This window comes from Leguminivora glycinivorella, chromosome 22 (assembly GCF_023078275.1).
Source record: "Leguminivora glycinivorella isolate SPB_JAAS2020 chromosome 22, LegGlyc_1.1, whole genome shotgun sequence".
NCBI lineage: Eukaryota > Metazoa > Arthropoda > Insecta > Lepidoptera > Tortricidae > Leguminivora > Leguminivora glycinivorella.
This window is the reverse complement of record NC_062992.1, coordinates 6,878,905-6,897,670: the sequence shown is the minus strand read 5'-3', so window position 1 is coordinate 6,897,670 and position 18,766 is coordinate 6,878,905. Positions and strand designations below refer to the sequence as shown.

The 18,766-nt window shown below is 37.8% G+C and overlaps 1 protein-coding gene across 1 annotated transcript; it reads right to left on the bottom strand.

The window, feature by feature from the left end:
• Nucleotides 1–274: 274 nt before the first annotated feature.
• LOC125238089 (glutamate--cysteine ligase regulatory subunit) lies at nt 275–18,595 on the bottom strand. Its single transcript, XM_048145378.1, has 9 exons — nt 18,218–18,595; nt 9,375–9,538; nt 8,991–9,163; nt 5,081–5,218; nt 4,360–4,476; nt 2,656–2,841; nt 2,565–2,605; nt 2,194–2,338; nt 275–1,482 (listed from the first exon to the last, which is right to left on the bottom strand). Exons 1-9 carry the CDS (start codon nt 18,311–18,313, stop codon nt 1,322–1,324), a joined length of 1,221 nt encoding a protein of 406 aa, XP_048001335.1. The 5' UTR covers nt 18,314–18,595; the 3' UTR covers nt 275–1,321.
• Between the last annotated feature and the right edge of the window lie 171 nt (nt 18,596–18,766).

Sequence of the window (18,766 nt, the reverse complement as noted above, 5' to 3'; positions counted from 1 at the left end):
TTCATAACTTATATCACAATAATAAAGCATACATAAGCTTTATTCAAATCACAACTTCATTTAAGTCAATTCGGGTATATTTGAGAATATTATTTGTGTAATTTTTCAACAAAAGTCCCATTTTGCCGCTTGCCGTAAGAATGTTTTGACCAGTTACTCGTATCTACAAGCAAATCTCGTCGTCATGGTAACCGACAAAGTGGAACTTTTCACTAAACTTCAACACATCAAATTTACAAGTGCGTGTTGCAAATGTTCGCCAAATCATATATTATTTTAATTTAGTACTTTTTGGAGATTTGAAAGAAAATCTTATTTGTGCTTCTTACGGTACGGTTTAAAAATATTTCAACTCCGATACCTGAACCACGCAATCATTTTTTTTTATTTAAAAATTTTGCATTTTTAGTCTAGTAAAAATTTAAATCGGTAATTATTGGAACAGTGTCCAGCACTGGGGCATAACCTTACAATTTTTTACAATTGCGATAAAAATATTGTAACAGATCAAGGAAAAATTAATTGTAGGTATAATTTTCCGTGTTTGTTTCACTGAATGGCTTTTAGACACAGTAGGTGCAAAAGATTCCCAATGCGTCAATAATTAATAAACGTTTTCTTAGAACATTAGTGCATTGCGTTTTTTTAACATACACTAAAGAAATACTTATACGCAACAAAATATTGATAATCAAAATTCGGCAGCTGAATCTAATGGCACCATAAAGGTCACATCGTCAAAAGTTAGCAATTGACAACCCTAGTTATAAGGTATCAGTATTGGACTCTAAGCTTACGGGAAATAATGGGCATTGGATACTTAAATAAGAATACCCACATGAAACTTCACCAGAATTGTCCATCATAGGCGCTTGTCCATTACTGGGGCAATTTTTTACATCAGCTGTCAAATCAACTGTAACTTTATTAAGGGTCAGTTTAGTGGAGATATTATTGAACACATTTCACGAAATCGAATGGCCGAGATTTAAAAATCGGCCACCAGGCCAAAATAAGTTGGCAACGATTTTGGCATCCTCGCCGGTAGAAATCTTATTTTAAACGTCAAACTTTAGCCGTTATGACAATATCGCATTAATGTGCGTCATGTCTTACTAAATGTCATCAAACCGACGTAATAAGTCACTACTCACTAAAAATATCGCAAATCCGTACGATCTCTGATTATGACACATATTTAGCCCTTGCAGAGACGGTGCTAAATCGTTCCCAACTTATTCTGGCCTGATTCTAGTTACGTTTTAGTATTCCTTCGTCTATTTTTTATCACTTCAGTAAATATAAATTAAACATTTTAAGCCTATTTAACCTTTTTATCTAGTGTGGCCTTACACACATATCCCTTTAAGGCCAGCACTCCTCGACACTTAATGTGGACTTGGTAGCGAGCGCACCAATCTAGGTTGTCGCAACCGACACCTGCCTCTGATAGGGTCTTTACGGCAGCCAGGGAGAGTAGATCTGGAAGAAAAGAGATTTACTTGTATCTTTTTTTTTTTAACAAGCTGAAAGTACTCTTTAAGACTATATGGACACAGTTCGATAAGATATTTATTTTCTTTATATGGATAAACTGACAAAGCGGCTTTATAGCAATCGACAAAGTGGGACATTTTCCCGTACACACTCACATATCTTGTAATTGCTTGTACTTTGTACAATCCTTGAAGTAAGTTTTTAATTAAAGAGCGTAGGGTCAATACTTGCAACATCAATCTAAATTAATTTGGGCTATAGTGGGCTTCACTTTGGCCCACGCGTGGAGCTTATATATACCTTATTAAGTTTGTTAAGGTCTGGATAAAAACCTAACAATGAAAATTGACTGTTGCTTTGCCGTTGGGCCGGTTGCATCAAACCGTCTGTCACCGTTAAAGCGTTCGTTAAATTTTATTGTATGGGATGTTCCATAGACGTCTGCTGCGTGATGATGATGTGTATGTCAAATGTGGTTGATGCAACTGGCCCTAAGTGTTATAACACTGTTATATCCTTGAAGTGTATAAGTACAATCTTACACTGCCTTTGATGTCCATTTCTGGTTCGTATTTCGTTCCAATACTGGTGCCTCTTGTGTCCATCACTGGTTCGTTTTTGTGTCCATTACAGGTGCATTTAGTGTTCATTACTGGTCCGTTTAGTATCCATTACTGGTACTAGGGGTAATCTTACCTGGCGGATCAGCGTGTGTGAGCAGCTGCACGTCATTGGCGCGGCAGAAGGCGTGCAGGCTCGGCGGCTCCACGCAGCACGAGGCCAGGTTTATTTGCGCTATGGTGGGCTTCATCTTAGCCCACGCGTGCAGTTTGTATAGATACTAATGATTACTAAGGTTTTGATACTAATAGATTGACATAATAATGAAAATTTATTACTGTATTGAAATAACTTGTAACATTACGACCTTTGAAGTGTCTTATTAAAGTGTTACTGGTGCCTTTTGTGTCCATTGCTGCTTCGTTTTGTGTCCATTACTGGTTCTTCTGGTGTCAATTACTGGTACCTACCATAAGTGACCATTACTGGAGCATTTGTTTCATTACTGGTGTATTAGTGTCCATTACTGGTGCATTAGTGTCCAATACTGGTGCATTAGTGTCCATTATTGGTGTCATATGACTTTTTTTTACCCACCTGGCGGATCAGCGTGTGTGAGCAGCTGCACGTCATTGGCGCGGCAGAAGGCGTGCAGGCTCGGCGGCACCACGCAGCACGAGGCCAGGTTTATTTGCGCTATGGTGGGCTTCATCTTAGCCCACGCGTGCAGCTTGTATAGGCAGCCGCCGCCGACGTCGGCTACGCCTAGTTGGTTCACTCGGCCTGGAAATGTATAGATTTTTATTACAACATACATACACGCCTGTTTCCCAGAGGGGTAGGCAGAGATCACGGATTTCCATTTACTACGATCCTGACAAATCACTTTCGCTTCACACACTTTCATAACGTTTCTCATACACGCTCTTCGGTTTCGAGTACTTCTGACCTGGCCCTTTTGCAATATTTCCCCGATTTGAACAAGAAAAGTTCGCCTAGGTCTTCCACTTCCAACTGATCCTTCCACTCTTTTTTCATATACTTTCTTCGTTACTCTCCTCTCATCCATCCTCTCTACATGCCCGAACCACCTTAACATACCCATCTCAATCTTTGTCACCACATCTACATCCACTCCACACTTCTCTCTTATCACGCTATTTCTGATCCTATCACTCAACTTTACACCAGCCATGCTTCTTAACGCTCTCATACGCGTTAAGAAGCATGGCTTTTTATTACAAAATGTTTAAATATTACTTAGGGCCAGTCGCATCAATCGTAGTTAACAGACAAATACTTCATGCAGCAAAGTTCAATGGAACTTCCCGTGTGCAATAAAATTTAGGGAATGTTTTTACGGTGACAGGCTGACAGACAGTTTGAAACAACCGGCCCTTACAGTTTTATACTTTTGTCGAATATTGTTTCATGCTGCGGTAAACAGATTGTATTTTAATTAAAAGGAAAGATGGGCGTTTAAGGGTCTACCACCGTTGGTCTAAAAAAAACAATTTTTGATCGTAAATACAACTTAAGATGTTGCATGAGTTGCATTCTACGAGTAAAGTCGTCGTCAATAGAATTTGTGAACAATGTAAACAAACCTTGTAGTCAATATAATTTCCATTCTAACTCATCAGATACTGGCTACATCCATGTGTTATTTAATCAATTCATATCACATTATGATCTCCAACCTTTAACATAATATAATTGTGCTAGAATATTGATATTTTATAAAATGGTTTGTTTACATTGTTGACAATTTCTATTGACGGCGACTTTACAAGACACGGACGCTTTCGCGGCCGTTATTGGGTCTGCCACCTTGTGACATAAATCGGAAACATCACAGCACCTTTTGTGCTGCCCCCTAACACCCTTTACTCTGAATCGTGTGCATTTATAAAAACGGCAGCTTTCAGTCGAGGAAATTTCGTTTGACATTTTCCAGTCGCTTTTCGATGAAGGAAAAAAATCGAGAGGAAACCAGATTAATCCCAACAAAGCCAAGTTCACCCTCTGGGATAATCACTTCTGTATAAAATAGTGCCTACGCCGATTGTCAGAATCAGTTGCCAATGCGGACAACAGACATGAGCCGTGGCTGGGATAACGTGGCAATATTACGGAGGCACCTTAGGGACATATATCGTTCTCCCATCTTAAAGGACGGCACCGCATCCCCAACCCTTTTGGTGTTTCGGGTGTCCCATGGGCGGCGGTGATCGCTTACCACAAAGAGACCTGTCTACTCGTTTGCCTACTATCTCATACGATAAATTACTAAGTACTTACCGTTTTTGACATAGTCTTCTAAAACGGCCCATAGAACTTTGATTCCCGGCAGTATGGCTTCGCACTTGCGCGCGTCCGCCTCGCTGTCCGCATCTGTTTCTGATGGGATTTTAGCGCCTGAAAAATGCAATTTTATGGTTTAGAAAGGAGAGAAAAATAATTCAGAATGCCTAGTTTGTGATGAAGAACACTGGGAGCTAAAAACCTCAGAGCACATAATAATAGAGAGCGGACAAGCCACCCACAGACGTGTCGCATGATGACACGACTCGCCAGTCGTCAACACGAAAAATGGGCGTGTATTGCGCAATAACCCAATATATTGTACATGTATACACGTGTGTGAGTTCAAGAACTTACGACAGGCGTATTTCGAGCTTTTGAAGGAACGAGAATATGCTAGGAGTCACGTGTGCCTATACTTCACAGGGCGACCCTGCCAAACATCAATTATTGCTAGGGGTTTCATCATTTTCACATGATTTAATTTTACATGGCGACTGTGCCAGACTTACCAATATTATAGATATAAAGGCACTCAGCGATATAGGCGATGCCTTATTGGAGTATACTGTCATAGGGTCCGCCGGTTCCTTAGGGGGTAGGTTGCATTTATATAGGTAGGTATGCTAGTATCACGTTGTCTAAAATCGTATGATATTTGACACAGAAAATATTGCAGATTATAAAAATTACAGCCTGTATGTAATTTACTACTTACCAACATTATTGCTAAGCGAAATAGGCGATGCCTTATTGGAGTATACTGTCATAGGGTCCGCTGGTTCCTTAGGGGGTACGTCGGGGTTATATGCTAGTATCACGTTGTCTATGACAGTTGTGTGTAACGCCGTGAATACTGGAATCAGAAAGTTTTTAAGAGGATACGGTAGCGAAAATCATAAAATGGAAAGGAGCCCCCCTTCAACTTGGGAAATTTAGTTATATATGCAATTGTTATTAACTAGGTTCATCGAAAAAAAATTGTTCATTCAGAACAACTCAGTCAAAAGATATTTACAAAAAAATCTTTAACCTCTAGCGACCCACCATACAAAATGCATGGTACTATAAAACAGGGCTGAATTTAATTTTTTTGAAAATCGAACAAATCAAAACAAAAACAACTCAATTCTATTTAACATAGATTCAAATTCCATCGTAGGTATTTTGTCCTAGTATTAGGACATTGAACCCCAGGAGGTTAAAATCGAGGTTCCGCTCTCGACTCTTTCCTCCTTCAAAACTTAATCAATCGGAACGAAATTTGAGAATCTGAACAACAATGAAATAATCTATGTCGGACCGTTTAGCTTTTTTGGTTAATTGTTACCAATCTTGAGTATCACACCTTTGACCACAATGAAAAAGGCCGTTTTGATTTTTGATTGGCTCTAGAGTCTTTAAAAAGCAGAATATCAAAAAAATCAAAACGGTCCGACACAGATAAAAATAATAACAATCTGTGTGAAAAAATCATTGCTCTATCTAACATGTAACATGGAATGTTTCTTTCCTTGGCTAACCAGGGAGGAAATAGTCGAGAGCGTTTGTATGGAGAATTGACCCCTACCGTATCGTCTTAATTAGATTATTAAAGATAGTGAACATTAGAAAAGCTATAACTACAATGTGACAAAAGAGTTCCTTTTCGCACGTGTATCGTACGACGTTTTTCAGTACAGATGGCCCTTCGAAGTTTCGACCTGACAAAAAAAAACGAGCCACTTCTCGCACTAATGCGTCAAAAAAGCACCATCTGTACTGAAAATAATAATTTCTTCTCTTTTTGTCGAGTCATGCTAGAATGCCTTTATTTTACAATGCTTGGAACACACATACCCCACACGAATAACACATTTTAAACTAGAATACTTGAAAATGAGGTTTTAAGTCGAAAGAAAACGACACATTTTTGTTTGAAGAGTAAATAGTCATATTTTATCAATTTGATGAAAGCGATAAGTGTTTATTACATTGATAATGATAACATTTGAAGAGGAAACAGTAATTCAGGCACTATATTTATAACGACGTATGATGATTATGTTAAAAAAAACCGGATGTGCAATAATTTCAACCATATTGATATCAAATTATCAATTTAAATCAATGACATACCTAATAATGATTTCTGAATACCTACATCTAGCACTGAAACTTTAGTAGTTTCATGTGTTCTGCCTACCCCTATATGGGATACAGGCGTGATTGTATGTTGATTGTATGTTGTTGTACATCTAGCTGATAAAAAACAATAATGATGAATGATTGATTTATTAATGTTATCACTTTCATAACACTATGCTCCGTTTAGTAATCTAACCACCGTGAATCACACTGCCTACTACGGTCCAGGGTTCGAGCCCCGATAAGGGCAATTATTTGTGTAATGAGTCTAGGTAGATATTGATTGTTGAATTTTTTTAGAGTACTTTTATATTATACTAGCTTTTTCCCGCGGCTTCGCTTGCGTTAGAAAGAGACAAAAAGTAGCCTATGTCACTCTCCATCCCTTCAACTATCTCCAGTTGAAAAATCACGTCAATTGGTCTCTCCGTTTTGCCGTGAAAGACGAACAAACACACACACACACACTTTCCTATTTATAATATTAGTATGGATTTCGCTGTCCGATTACCTAAAACACAAGTTTTTTGAGCGTACCGTAGGGCTTAGTCAATCTGTAAGAATCCATACTAATATTATAACTTATGGGAAAATGTGTGTGTGTCTGTTTGTTTGTCCGTCTTTCACGGCAAAATGGAGCGACGAACTGACGTGATTTTTTGAATGGAGATAGTTGAACGGATGGAGAGTGACATATGCTACCTTTTGTCTCTTTCTAATCCCCCACTTTGCTAAAATGGGGGGTAGAATTTTGTACTTAGTATACCGCAATCTAAATAAAAGTAAAAATACTTTACACAGACCATGTGTGGTAATTGTGATATTTGTTCAATCAAAAGCTCAACATTGTCAGTTGTCGATAATATCTAATTGATGTGGAATTATTTATTTAATGATTTTTAACTAACTTCAGGATATTAAATTATACACTCTTAGCAAAAATACATACATACAATCACGCCTGTATCCCATAAAGAGGTAGGCAGAGCACATGACAGTACTAAAGCTTCAGTGCCACTCTTGGCAAATAAGGGGTTGAAAGAAAACGAAACTGTGACATTGCAGTGACAGGTTGCCAGCCTCTCGCTTACGCCACAGAACACCCCACTAGAAGCCTATTGCAAGCGATATTGTTCGAGACGCAAATCACCAATCCTTGCGGGGTGAGGCGGGAGCGCCCGGTGCTGCCATTGGTCGTTTCAAATAATGGCGCGCCTTTACGCTTAGCCGTAGGGATGGGAATGGGACATGTCTATTATAGACAATGGTACCGGTACCAGTACTGTGGTGAATTTGTTTTGCAACAAATTATAATATTATAGCAGTTTTTCTAACTTATTTATATTTCTTTAGTTATAAAGTATTATTTCTACAAGTAATGGTAAGAAATGCGCAAGTTAGGCGTTTTTGCAAGCTTTTATTTAACTTGCAATGTTAGTATCATGCGACTTTTAAAGCAGATATTTTTAAACGATTGAGCTGAAATTTTGCACACATAATTGTGTAAATCATGTGACGATGCAATATTATGGTATCATGGAGCTGATCTGCTGATGGACCAGAAACGTGGCCATAGATTAAATTTCATATCTGATTATGATGTTGACCTCAATTCCAATAAGGCCTAGTTACCCTTCGGGTTGGAAGGTCAGATGGCAGTCGCTTTCATAAAACTAGTGCCTACGCCAAATCCCGGGACTAGTTGCCAAAGCGGACCCCATGCTCCCATGAGCCGTGGCGAATGCTGATGCCGGAATAACGCAAGGAGGATGACGATTGTGATAGCACCTCAATAAAAATCATTCTACTAACTAATAACTAAACTGTGCATTTTTACTTACGTTTACTAAGTTAAATTACCAACTAAATATTCTAAACTAATCAATCAACTAAATAACACTACAAACTCTACAGATTCTAGATAATTTCACAATTACAAATCTGCTTTCTTTTATATTTCATAAAATGGTAGCACATGGTACGAACGGTAGTACGAAGTTCCCGCAACAGACATAAACTAACATGGCCCCATCCCTAGTCGTTTACGTGAAAGGGATAGCATATCGCATTGTTAACTAGGCAAAAAGGGATGGACGCGCCTCGGCGCCGCTCACTACAACCATATTGACCAGTATAAATGAACTCCGCGGATAATAAACAATATTCAACGAAATAATTAATTTGACTTAACTGTGGAATGTTATTCCATCTTTTTTATATGTGGAAGTGTTAGAAGACTTGCCACACCACTTTATGCTGCAAGAGACCATTGTTTGCAACCAAATTTAATTATTTAAGATTTTTTCCCGAGCGGACACGAACACTGTTAGCGGGTCGTATACTTGGGCGCTACTGATCGGTGTCGCGCGCGTTCAAACTTTTATACACCTGATTTTTCGTATGCTTGGTGACCGCGAGTCGCCCTGTAAGGGCCGTCTTGTTGTATTGGTCTGTCTAAAGTCCACGTCGCGTCGCTGAGCCAACTAAGTCATGTGTCTAACACCTTGTAATGTAGACTACGACTTCGGAGCTGGAGCTTGTGACTACGGCGAACTGGACAGCGTAGTCAGAGTCTTGTGAGGTGTCTGAGTCTTTGCGGTTGAATGGTCGGATCGTACCGGTTACGAATGGTGAAATCTGGAGTTGAATGTCAAGCAAGACACACTTCGCGACGCTGAGCCAGCAAAGCGAGTTTTTAATGTTTTTAATACCTGGTAATATTGACTACGACTTCGGAACTGGCGCCTGTGACTACGGAGGACTGGACTGCGTAGTCAGAGTTATGTGAGGTGTCTATTTTACAAGCATAATAAACCCATGTCTGTTTCGGTGAAAATCTAATACCGCTTCGCGTTGCTGAGCCAGCGAAGTGACGTTTCTAATACCTGGTTATGTTGACTACGACTTCGGAGCTGGTGCCTGTGACTACGGAGGACTGGACAGCGTAGTCGGAGTCGTGTGAGGTGTCCGGGTCTTCGGTGCCATTTTGTAGTTTCACGCCATTCTGCGAGCCCCATTCTGAGAGGGTCAGCTTTATGCTTTCTGATAGCTGAAAAAAATAAATCGAATATTAATATTGTGCAAACTAATGTATAGCTGCACCGATAGCATGGTCGCACGATAAATGATAAAAACATCAGGCCGTTCCTATCGTACTTACAAATAGTGCGAAAGGGACGGTCTGATGTTAAATCATTTATCGTGCGACCAGTGTGCACCTGAAAAGAGGTTTAGGCACTGGTCTCACCAAAACCAGGCCGTAGGCCCCTCGTGAGCTTCTCAAGACACTTTTACTATTGCTCCAAATTCCCGGTCCGCCAGCGAGCTTATCAGGGACGCTCCGGGCCTTCGGCCCTACGCGGAGCTCGGCCTTCGGCCTTCGCTGGGTTTCGAAGCTCCGCGTCGGGCGAGTAAGCTATGCTATCGGCTGTTGAAACAGAAGATAATCGCTCCCGTGTAAATAAGAAACAGCGAGCGTTTTAGGCCCACTTCCACCAATCACTTAACCCAGGGTACTAACCGACAGGGCTGTCATCTGTCAAATTCCATATATAAGTTAACCCTCCATTTTCGTTGTTGCAAGTGGCACTTATACTTCATAGCTCGGCTGAGCATTTCTTTTTTTTTTGCCAATAATTTTTTTTTATTGTTTTAGGGAATTTTAGGTCAATTGTACTCAGAATCACGAGTACTTTCAATCTAACTGGGAGACAAAAAGTGTTCCAGAATTTCCATACACTTTTGTTACTTTCCTCTTTTGTTACCCTATACAACATGTACGGAAAATGGTAACAAAATAAGAGAAAATTGTATGGGACAAATTTTTTAAGGGATTGAAAAAGCTAGTCATTCTGAGTAGAAATGGAATTTTTTTTTCTTCAAAAATATCACACTTCATAAAAGTGGCAAAAAAAAAGAAATGCTCGGCTCCGAAATGAAACTTGCTCGCACTATCATGGCGTCTCTTTTATTTACGCGGGAGCTACTATCTTTTGTTCCTTTCTATATAGCCGATAGCTCATAGCTCATGCTTTTGATGAGACAGTGCCTTATAGATAAGATTTGGTGAGATCCAGTCAAGATTTTTCAGAACTGGCAATGTCATTTTAGCAAAGCATAATAACCGAAAGTTTGAAATTTCAGTCGAAGTTTATTTAATCTTCGCAGTCATTTCAAATCCCTATCATGCAAAAAAAAAAGAAAGCACATGATCAAAATTAATTTAAATTAATAATTATTTTCAAACTTGACCTTGTAAAAAATGAAAATCGTCATTATGATACGATTTAATATTTATTTTGTGTATCTCTGACGGAAATCATCGTAAGGAAATCTCCATGGTATCGTATTACACACCTACTTTTGCCTTTTATAACTACAATAAGACAGCCAAAACCAGGCATATTTTAACAGTAGATAAGCACAAATAAAATAAAAAAATAAAATAAAATAAAATAAAATTCATTTATTTCGGACAATTAAAATCCATATCGTATTACATTGAATATTAAATAAAATAAAATACAATGCAGACACGTTAATTTCTATAACCGTATCATTGACTAAGTGCGTTTTCAGGTTTTCACCGATATCCTGAGGTATATTACAGGATTTACAGGCGCCATCTGGGATTTTTTTCTATTTGAAATCCTTCCAACATCCGATATCGGATTGGATAGTGTGAAAACGGACTAAGACGTGCGTCTTGACTCATACAGCCATGTTATTAAAACGATACGGTAGGGGTCAATTCTCCATACAAACGCTCTCGACTATTTCCTCCCTGGTTTTTGAAGATAGAGCAATGATTTTTTCAACACAGATTGTTATTATTTTTATCTGTGTCGGACCGTTTTGATTTTTTTGATATTCTGCTTTTTAAAGACTCTAGAGCCAATCAAAAATTACCAAAAACGGCCTTTTTTATTGTAGCACAAAAAAGGTGTGATACTCAAGATTGGTAACAATTAAACAAAAAAGCTAAACGGTCCGACATAGATTATTTCATTGTTATTCAGATTCTCAAATTTCGTTCCGATTGATTAAGTTTTGAAGGAGGAAAGAGTCGAGAGCGGAACCTCGATTTTAAAGATTTTTTTGAAATATCTTTTGACTGAGTTGTTCTTAATGGATAATTTTTTTTCGATAAATCTAGTTAATAAGACTTGTATATTTAACTAAAATTCCCAAGTTGAAAGGGGAACTCCTTTCCATTTTAGCATTTTCGCTACCGTATCCTCTTAAAAGTGAAATTTGAAAAATCACCGCGTCACCGTGAATGCCAGAAGCTGTCACACAGCGCCATACGCAAGCGTCAAATGATATGTTTTGTCAACAATCATTGTTATACTGTGTTGACACTGTGGCATGGTAGGAAGTATGTGGTAGCAGATTACGAACTTGTCAAGATATCTATAATCGTATGTGACTTTCTATCACGTAAGGGTCCTGCTTCAAGTACAGTAAAGAGTTTTTGCAATAGCCTATTGAGTCCCACTGCTGGGCAAAGGCCTTCCCAGTAGGCCTAGCACATGATTGCCGCGAGAGTATGTCGCCGCGAGATAGATGACAGGTCTTCTTCTAACTGTATTAATGGCAAAAGGACGGGTAGTCTATCTCGCAGCGACATACTCTCGCAGCAATATGTGCTAGGCCTACTGTTTTGCGCCACTCGTCACGGCTCTGTGCATCCGCCAGTCGCAACAAAATGAGTCCAAGTCTTTCCGCCATCGCCAGCATCTCATCTTTGTCTATTGCCTACCTCGGCCACGGGTAATTTGTGGTGCCCATACGGATGCTATTTTTTAGAGTTGGATTATTTAAAATCCAATGAATGTAATAGTTATCTGTTATACAAGGGGGCAAAGTTGTATTTTAACGCCGAGTGTGGAATTGAAAAACGAGCAAGTGAAAGGATTCTATAGTTGAACCACGAGCGAAGCGAGTGGTTCGAGAATAGAATCCTGAACTTGCGAGTTTTTTAACACACGAGAAGTAAAATACATTTGCATCCGAGTGTAACACAAAACTTTTCCTCTCACTATAGCGAGGAAACTACAACGCAAAAAAATGCGTTTATCACTGCTTCCAGTAGTTCCACAGGTGGTAAATCATCTTAATTACTTGATTCACCTACTTTTATCAATTTTAAAGCAGTTAATTTGACTTTATTCAAGGTCAAATTACTTTACCCACTAGTGGATAAAATGCGTTTTTACCCGCTGGTATTAAAGGGCAAAAGACGTGTTTCCGAGCTAGTGAGGGGAAAATGTATTTTAATTACACAGTAAACCACGCAATAAATATAAGTACCTACCATGACATTGTGAACATTATAGCTCAATAAAAAAATATGTGTATTTGTTATACAAACAATTAAATACCAAATAGACACATAAACAAGTGATGAAAAAAGGGAATCCGAAACGAGTGGCATTGACACGAGTTACGAATTTCTTTTTCGCACGTGTATCGTACGACGATTTTCAGTACAAATGGCCCTCCGAAGTTTCGACCTGATATTGTATAATGGACCACTTCTCGCACTAGTGCGTAAAAAAAGCACCAACTGTACTGAAAATTACAATTATCATATATACGTAAATTACGTAATATATCAGTAGATATAGGTACGTAAAGACAAACGATTAGGTATTAGCACAGTTAGCTAATTCAGGATTACAATAGCGTTTATGAATAACGCCATAAATCATAATAAAGTTCAAAATCGGTTTATTTACTGATTTTTTCCCATTTGTCTAGTAGTAGGTAATCTAAACAACTAGGTATAGGTATAATAACACTATATCAATATCTTCAGGCACGTACCAATAGCAATACAATGAAAAGTAAACTCTATCTACTAAGTAAAAAGTTTATTATCGATCAGTTGTAGTATGACGACTATGATATACAATGCATAGTAACAATTAAGGAGGTAAATGTTCCTACGTCTTTAATGAAGGAAGGCAATTATTCATTTGTAAGTATGTATGTATTCGTTTTATCTTAAGTAGTTAAACTAATAGCTGTGTTCTAAAGTGGCGCCCACCTTAGGCAGCGTTCCCACTTAAGCGTCTCGTGTCTCGGGGCGCGCAACGGACGTCTCCGCCACGCCGCCTGAATGTAATTCAAAAAACGTCTCCTCAGTACATTTTGTATAGGAAGGACGTAAGACGCGCCCCCAGGCATTACATTCAGGCGGCGTGGCGCGGACGTCCGTTCCGCACCTCAGGACATGCGTCTCTTAAGTGTGGCCGGTCCCTTACGACTTACAGTACCTAATACCAAAGACGTATACTATAAGCTCGTTTCGTCAAGTTACTGACGCGGTTCAGGGATTTTATCAAATCCCTAAACAAATCTAGTGAAATGACAAAACGTGGCGTGTCTATTGGCCGATTTTGTGATCTCACTAAACAGAGTCAGGGATTTAGTCAAATGACTGAAATTTTCTAGAGAAATGATGAAATAGATTCGCCATTTTGACATCCTGCGTGATTTGATCAAATCCCTTAGAGATTTGATCAAATCTCTGTTTTGGCCGTTTCCCTGCGACATATATAAATCCGTAAGTATAGACAGACAAAATCTAAGAAAAAAACGTACCTGCGAACCATCAATAAAAGATCTAAAAATCTTTAAAATCTCATAACCGGTCTGGCCTAGCCTTGCGCGTAGTGACCCTGCCTACTAAGCCGCAGTCCTGGGTTCGAATCTCGGTAAGGGTATTTATTTATTTTGTGTGTTGTGTAATGAGCACAGATATTTGTTCCTGTCAATCCTGGCATGGATGTTTTCTACGTATATAAGTATTCGTATATTTTATATATCATTGTCTGAGTACCTTAGCCACACAAGCCTTCTTGAGCTTACAGTGGGACGGGACTCGCTAAATATGTGTAAGTATGTCCTATAATATTTATTTATTATCAATTTCATTTAAATATACAAATACTAGCTTTTGTCCGCGGCTTCGCTCGCGTGAAATTCGAAAATAGTGAAATGCTCCATACAAACTTCCACCCCCCATTTGAGGGAAGTGGGTGGTTAGAAAGAGACAAAAAGAAGCCTATGTCACTCGCCATCCTTTCAACTATCTCCAGTTAAAAAAAAACGTCAATTCCTCGCTCCGTTTTGCCGTGAAAGACGGACAAACAAACAGACACACACACTTTCCCATTTATAATATTAGTATGGATAACAATCTTTAAATTTACACTCATTCTGTGTTATGTTATTCAACAATTTTGTAATTTTAACACAGTGTATGTGACTGTATGGGAAAACCTCGGGGATTTCTAACAATACATTTGTGTCATTATTACCTATATACAACTGTGGATAAGATTTATATAAGGACATTATTTACGTGCATAGGTTATGGTGTTTTCCTTCTAAAATAAATGAATAGGTTTTTCTGTCTAGTGTTTAAGACAATATACCTACAAGGAAATAAATTAAATCTGTGTATGCCTAGCTATATGCATATAAGGTAACGGACCCAATCATGGACAGTTTAAGAAAAATTTTCGCCTGTTTTTGATATTTCACTGATAAATGTAAAAATTCTACCGCTAAGCGTGTTAAATCTTGAATGTCCTATCCTTCTTTGACATTTCAAGCGTATTGCAGAATAGATACTCCCATTGGTTTCTTCATAGTTAACAAATTAAAACTAGGTGTTTTTTCTCCAATTATGGACGGCAGTTCTCCAGTAATGGATCCCCCATTATGGACAGTGAAATAAGTTTAAAATTTTACTTTTAAAGCCAACTGATACTCAATGAGTCAATTTTATATACCCCAAATAAAATTAGTTTGGGTTACTTTATCATAGGATTGTTTCTTATAAATTTTGGTTTTGTAAATTGTTCCTTGTCCATCATAGGAGGTACGCAGTTTTTCGGTTCCAGTAATGGATATTTCTTTATATCTTTGGAGCAACAAACTAGTATGTTTTATACCTTACCTCATGCTTAATGCAGTAAGTAAAACTCATTCAAGTTTACACCGAGTATTATTTTTTTATTATTTTATACATGAACTCAACTCTCTTAGCAACATTACTAAGAATTCGTCTTCATATTTTTTTCAGTAAACTGGTGAATTTTATCTTGTCATTTGGCGACCTTCAGAAATAACCGAATTAATTGAAACTTCAAACTGAAACAGCTCTACAACTCTAGTTTATGGTACATAGCCGTCAGTTTTTAGAAACTAATTTTAGATACTTATTTTTAAGGATTTGTGTTTTTTTGTCCATAATGGCATCACCGTCCATTATGGGGTATGTTACCTTATACTAAAGTTAATATTTGTGTTGTCTTATACACACAAATTACGAATAAATGCCCTTACCAAGATTCAAACCCAAGACCTCGACCTTTGTAGGCAGGGTCACCTATTATTACCCTAACCCTAACTATAACTACCCTAGTTGGTACTAGGGTAGAAACATGCTATAGCTATGACATAGGGGCACATTTTTATTAGGGTTCCGTAGTCAACTAGGAACCCTTATAGTTTCGCCATGTCTGTCTGTCCGTCCGTCCGTCCGTCCGTCCGTCCGTCCGTCCGTCCGCGGATAATCTCAGTAACCGTTAGCACTAGAAAGCTGAAATTTGGTACCAATATGTATATCGATCACGTCAACAAAGTGCAAAAATAAAAAATGGAAAAAATGTTTTATTAGGGTACCCCCCCTACATGTAAAGTGGGGGCTGATATTTTTTTTCATTCCAACCCCAACGTGTGATATATTGTTGGATAGGTATTTAAAAATGAATAAGGGTTTCCTAAGATCGTTTTTTTGATAATATTAATATTTAGTGAGTCCCCCCCCTCTAACTTTTGAACCATATGTTTAAAAAATATGAAAAAAATCACAAAAGTAGAACTTAATAAAGACTTTCTAGGAAAATTGTTTTGAACTTGATAGGTTCGGTAGTTTTTGAGAAAAATACGGAAAACTACGGAACCCTACACTGAGCGTGGCCCGACACGCTCTTGGCCGGTTTTTATTTTTAACCGCAAAGATATGAATGGGTATTGAATTGCTGAACGTTTTTAATCATACAAAGAGTGACATGACTACTGGTTTACTAAAGTTTCGTCATAGCTAAAAATAGGATTCATAATTATGCTAAGTCATTCTTGAAAAACCATACATGCTTATGCCAAGTAAAACATTGTGGTTGCGCGATAAAAAAAAACATCAGGCCGTCCTTATAATAGCACTTACAAATAGTGCTATATAGGGAAGGTCTTATGTGTTATCATTTATCGCGCGACCATGCTTGCCTGCCTGAAGTAACCAAAGTCAACTAGATTTTTTTCATGCATTTAGACCTCAATTCCTTTAATTTAAAACAAATTTAAAAGTGAGAAACATTTCTACCTTAAGTAAGACTTGAACTCACAGGCTCAGGATCACTACCAGGGATTTGCCATCTAATTCAGAATTACTTCATAAATAAATAGTTAGAATTTTAATTTAATTACATTTATTTTGAAAAAAAAAAACAACTTAAACTACAACTACTATTTTGTTACATTAAAAACTTGCCAAACTTGAATGAAAGCATGGTCTCTCTTGGTGGAAACCTAAAGGGACCATGACGACATCTATAGTAGTGGTGGGCATAGTGGGTAAACTACAGCCCGCGGGCCATGTCCAGCCCAAAAGAGGATTCCGGTCATCGGAGGAGGACCGGTCCTTCAAAATAGTGTGTGATACGGCCAGCACTGTAGTTTAAATGCAATTTTGGTGTAATCTGACCCGCCTCTAAAAATCCTTCATATTTTGGTCCCCAGTAAAAAAAGTTTGCACACCAATGATCTATGTATATTAAAAGTGGTATACTTCGCTACCAGAGTTCCAAGAAGTCATATTGGAAAGCTATAATGTACATATTATGATACAAAGATAATTGTTGACAAAAAAAATTCAGTCGAATTGAGAACCTCCTTGTTTTTTGAAGTTGGTTAAAAATTGTTTTTAATCGTGTTGTTCACAATTCATGCCAGTAAAAAATAACTTAATAATTTTATTAAAGGTATTGTGTCAGTTTACGCTCATGCAACCTGTTTTCATATTTTTATCGTTGGTTGAATGAAGGATCTAACCGTTGAATGATTGCAATAGTAATATTTTTGTAACAAACTATTTGACCTTATTTTGTATTGAATGTTACATTAATCTTGTACTCATGCTGTATTATGGTTTAATATTTATTTAGTATACTTGAAAGATATTAAAAATTTCATTAAATGCCATTACCAAGTGTAAATTAATATATAGGCCACATCTTTGCCTTTGGCTAGTCTGTGCTCAAGAGTAAGCCCATTTAATAATAAAAAAAAAAAGATAAAATGTTGTGACGGAAATATAATACATATTACAATAAATGGATGTATGTAAGTATTTATATATTATATATATCGTTGTCTGAGTACCCACAACACAAGCCTTCTTGAGCTTACCGTGGGCCTCAGTCAATCTGTGTAAGAATGTCCTATAATATTTATTTATTTTAAATGTAGTATTGTAGGATATATTACCTCCTGTGGCATGGGCCTGAAATTATTCAGGCATGTTATAAACACAAATTTTGTGATATGTTGTGTATGTAAAATTATTGAACCATTAATGAGTTAAATGCCTCTGGTTAACTCAGATAATAACTAAAGGTAACTAAAAGTAATTATAGTCTTGGTTAATACTAACCTCCTCAGTTACATTCTGTCCAGCTTTTTTCTTGATATCAATTAAGTTCAACACATTCCCTGTGTTAATTGTCACCTTCGAAGCACTTTTCAACATCGTGGCCGAATAGATTACACAGTAATATATGAAAAACTCGCGGCCTTCCTACTCCAAGATTGCCGGGCTTAGGACACTAGAGAAAAAAAATGAAATAAGATCGAACGTTTTTTTCTATAAATGCAAAGCGACCGAGCACTCTTACCAACAGCGGGTAACTAAACGACGGCCTTGCTCAGTGAAACACACAACTTTAAGTCGTGAAAGAAATAGGAATGACGTAGGTATCGTATTGATAAGAAATTATGATAAAATTTTGTGACAGTGACTATATAATCAAGTAGGAAATTACGAAGCAATGGTCAATAAAGACGCGTGCATTGAGTGCGGGAGGTTTTAGCTGATATGCATGGGTTTGGTGATGGAATTTTAGGAGGAATTTAAAAACTGTGGACGGAATTTTGACGTTTGGTTTGGTTGGATTCATTGTGATATTTGTGATTTCTTCAAGTT

Bases quoted from the DNA above. Each gene is read 5' to 3' on its own strand.
- LOC125238089 (XM_048145378.1), bottom strand. From the start codon at position 18,313: ATGTTGAAAAGTGCTTCGAAGGTGACAATTAACACAGGGAATGTGTTG. The intron at 5,219-8,990 runs GTTAGACACATG...TTCTGATTCCAG, and splicing joins CGTAGTCTACATTACAAGGT to TATTCACGGCGTTACACACA. The intron at 2,842-4,359 runs GTAAGTACTTAG...ATACATTTCCAG, and splicing joins AGAAGACTATGTCAAAAACG to GCCGAGTGAACCAACTAGGC.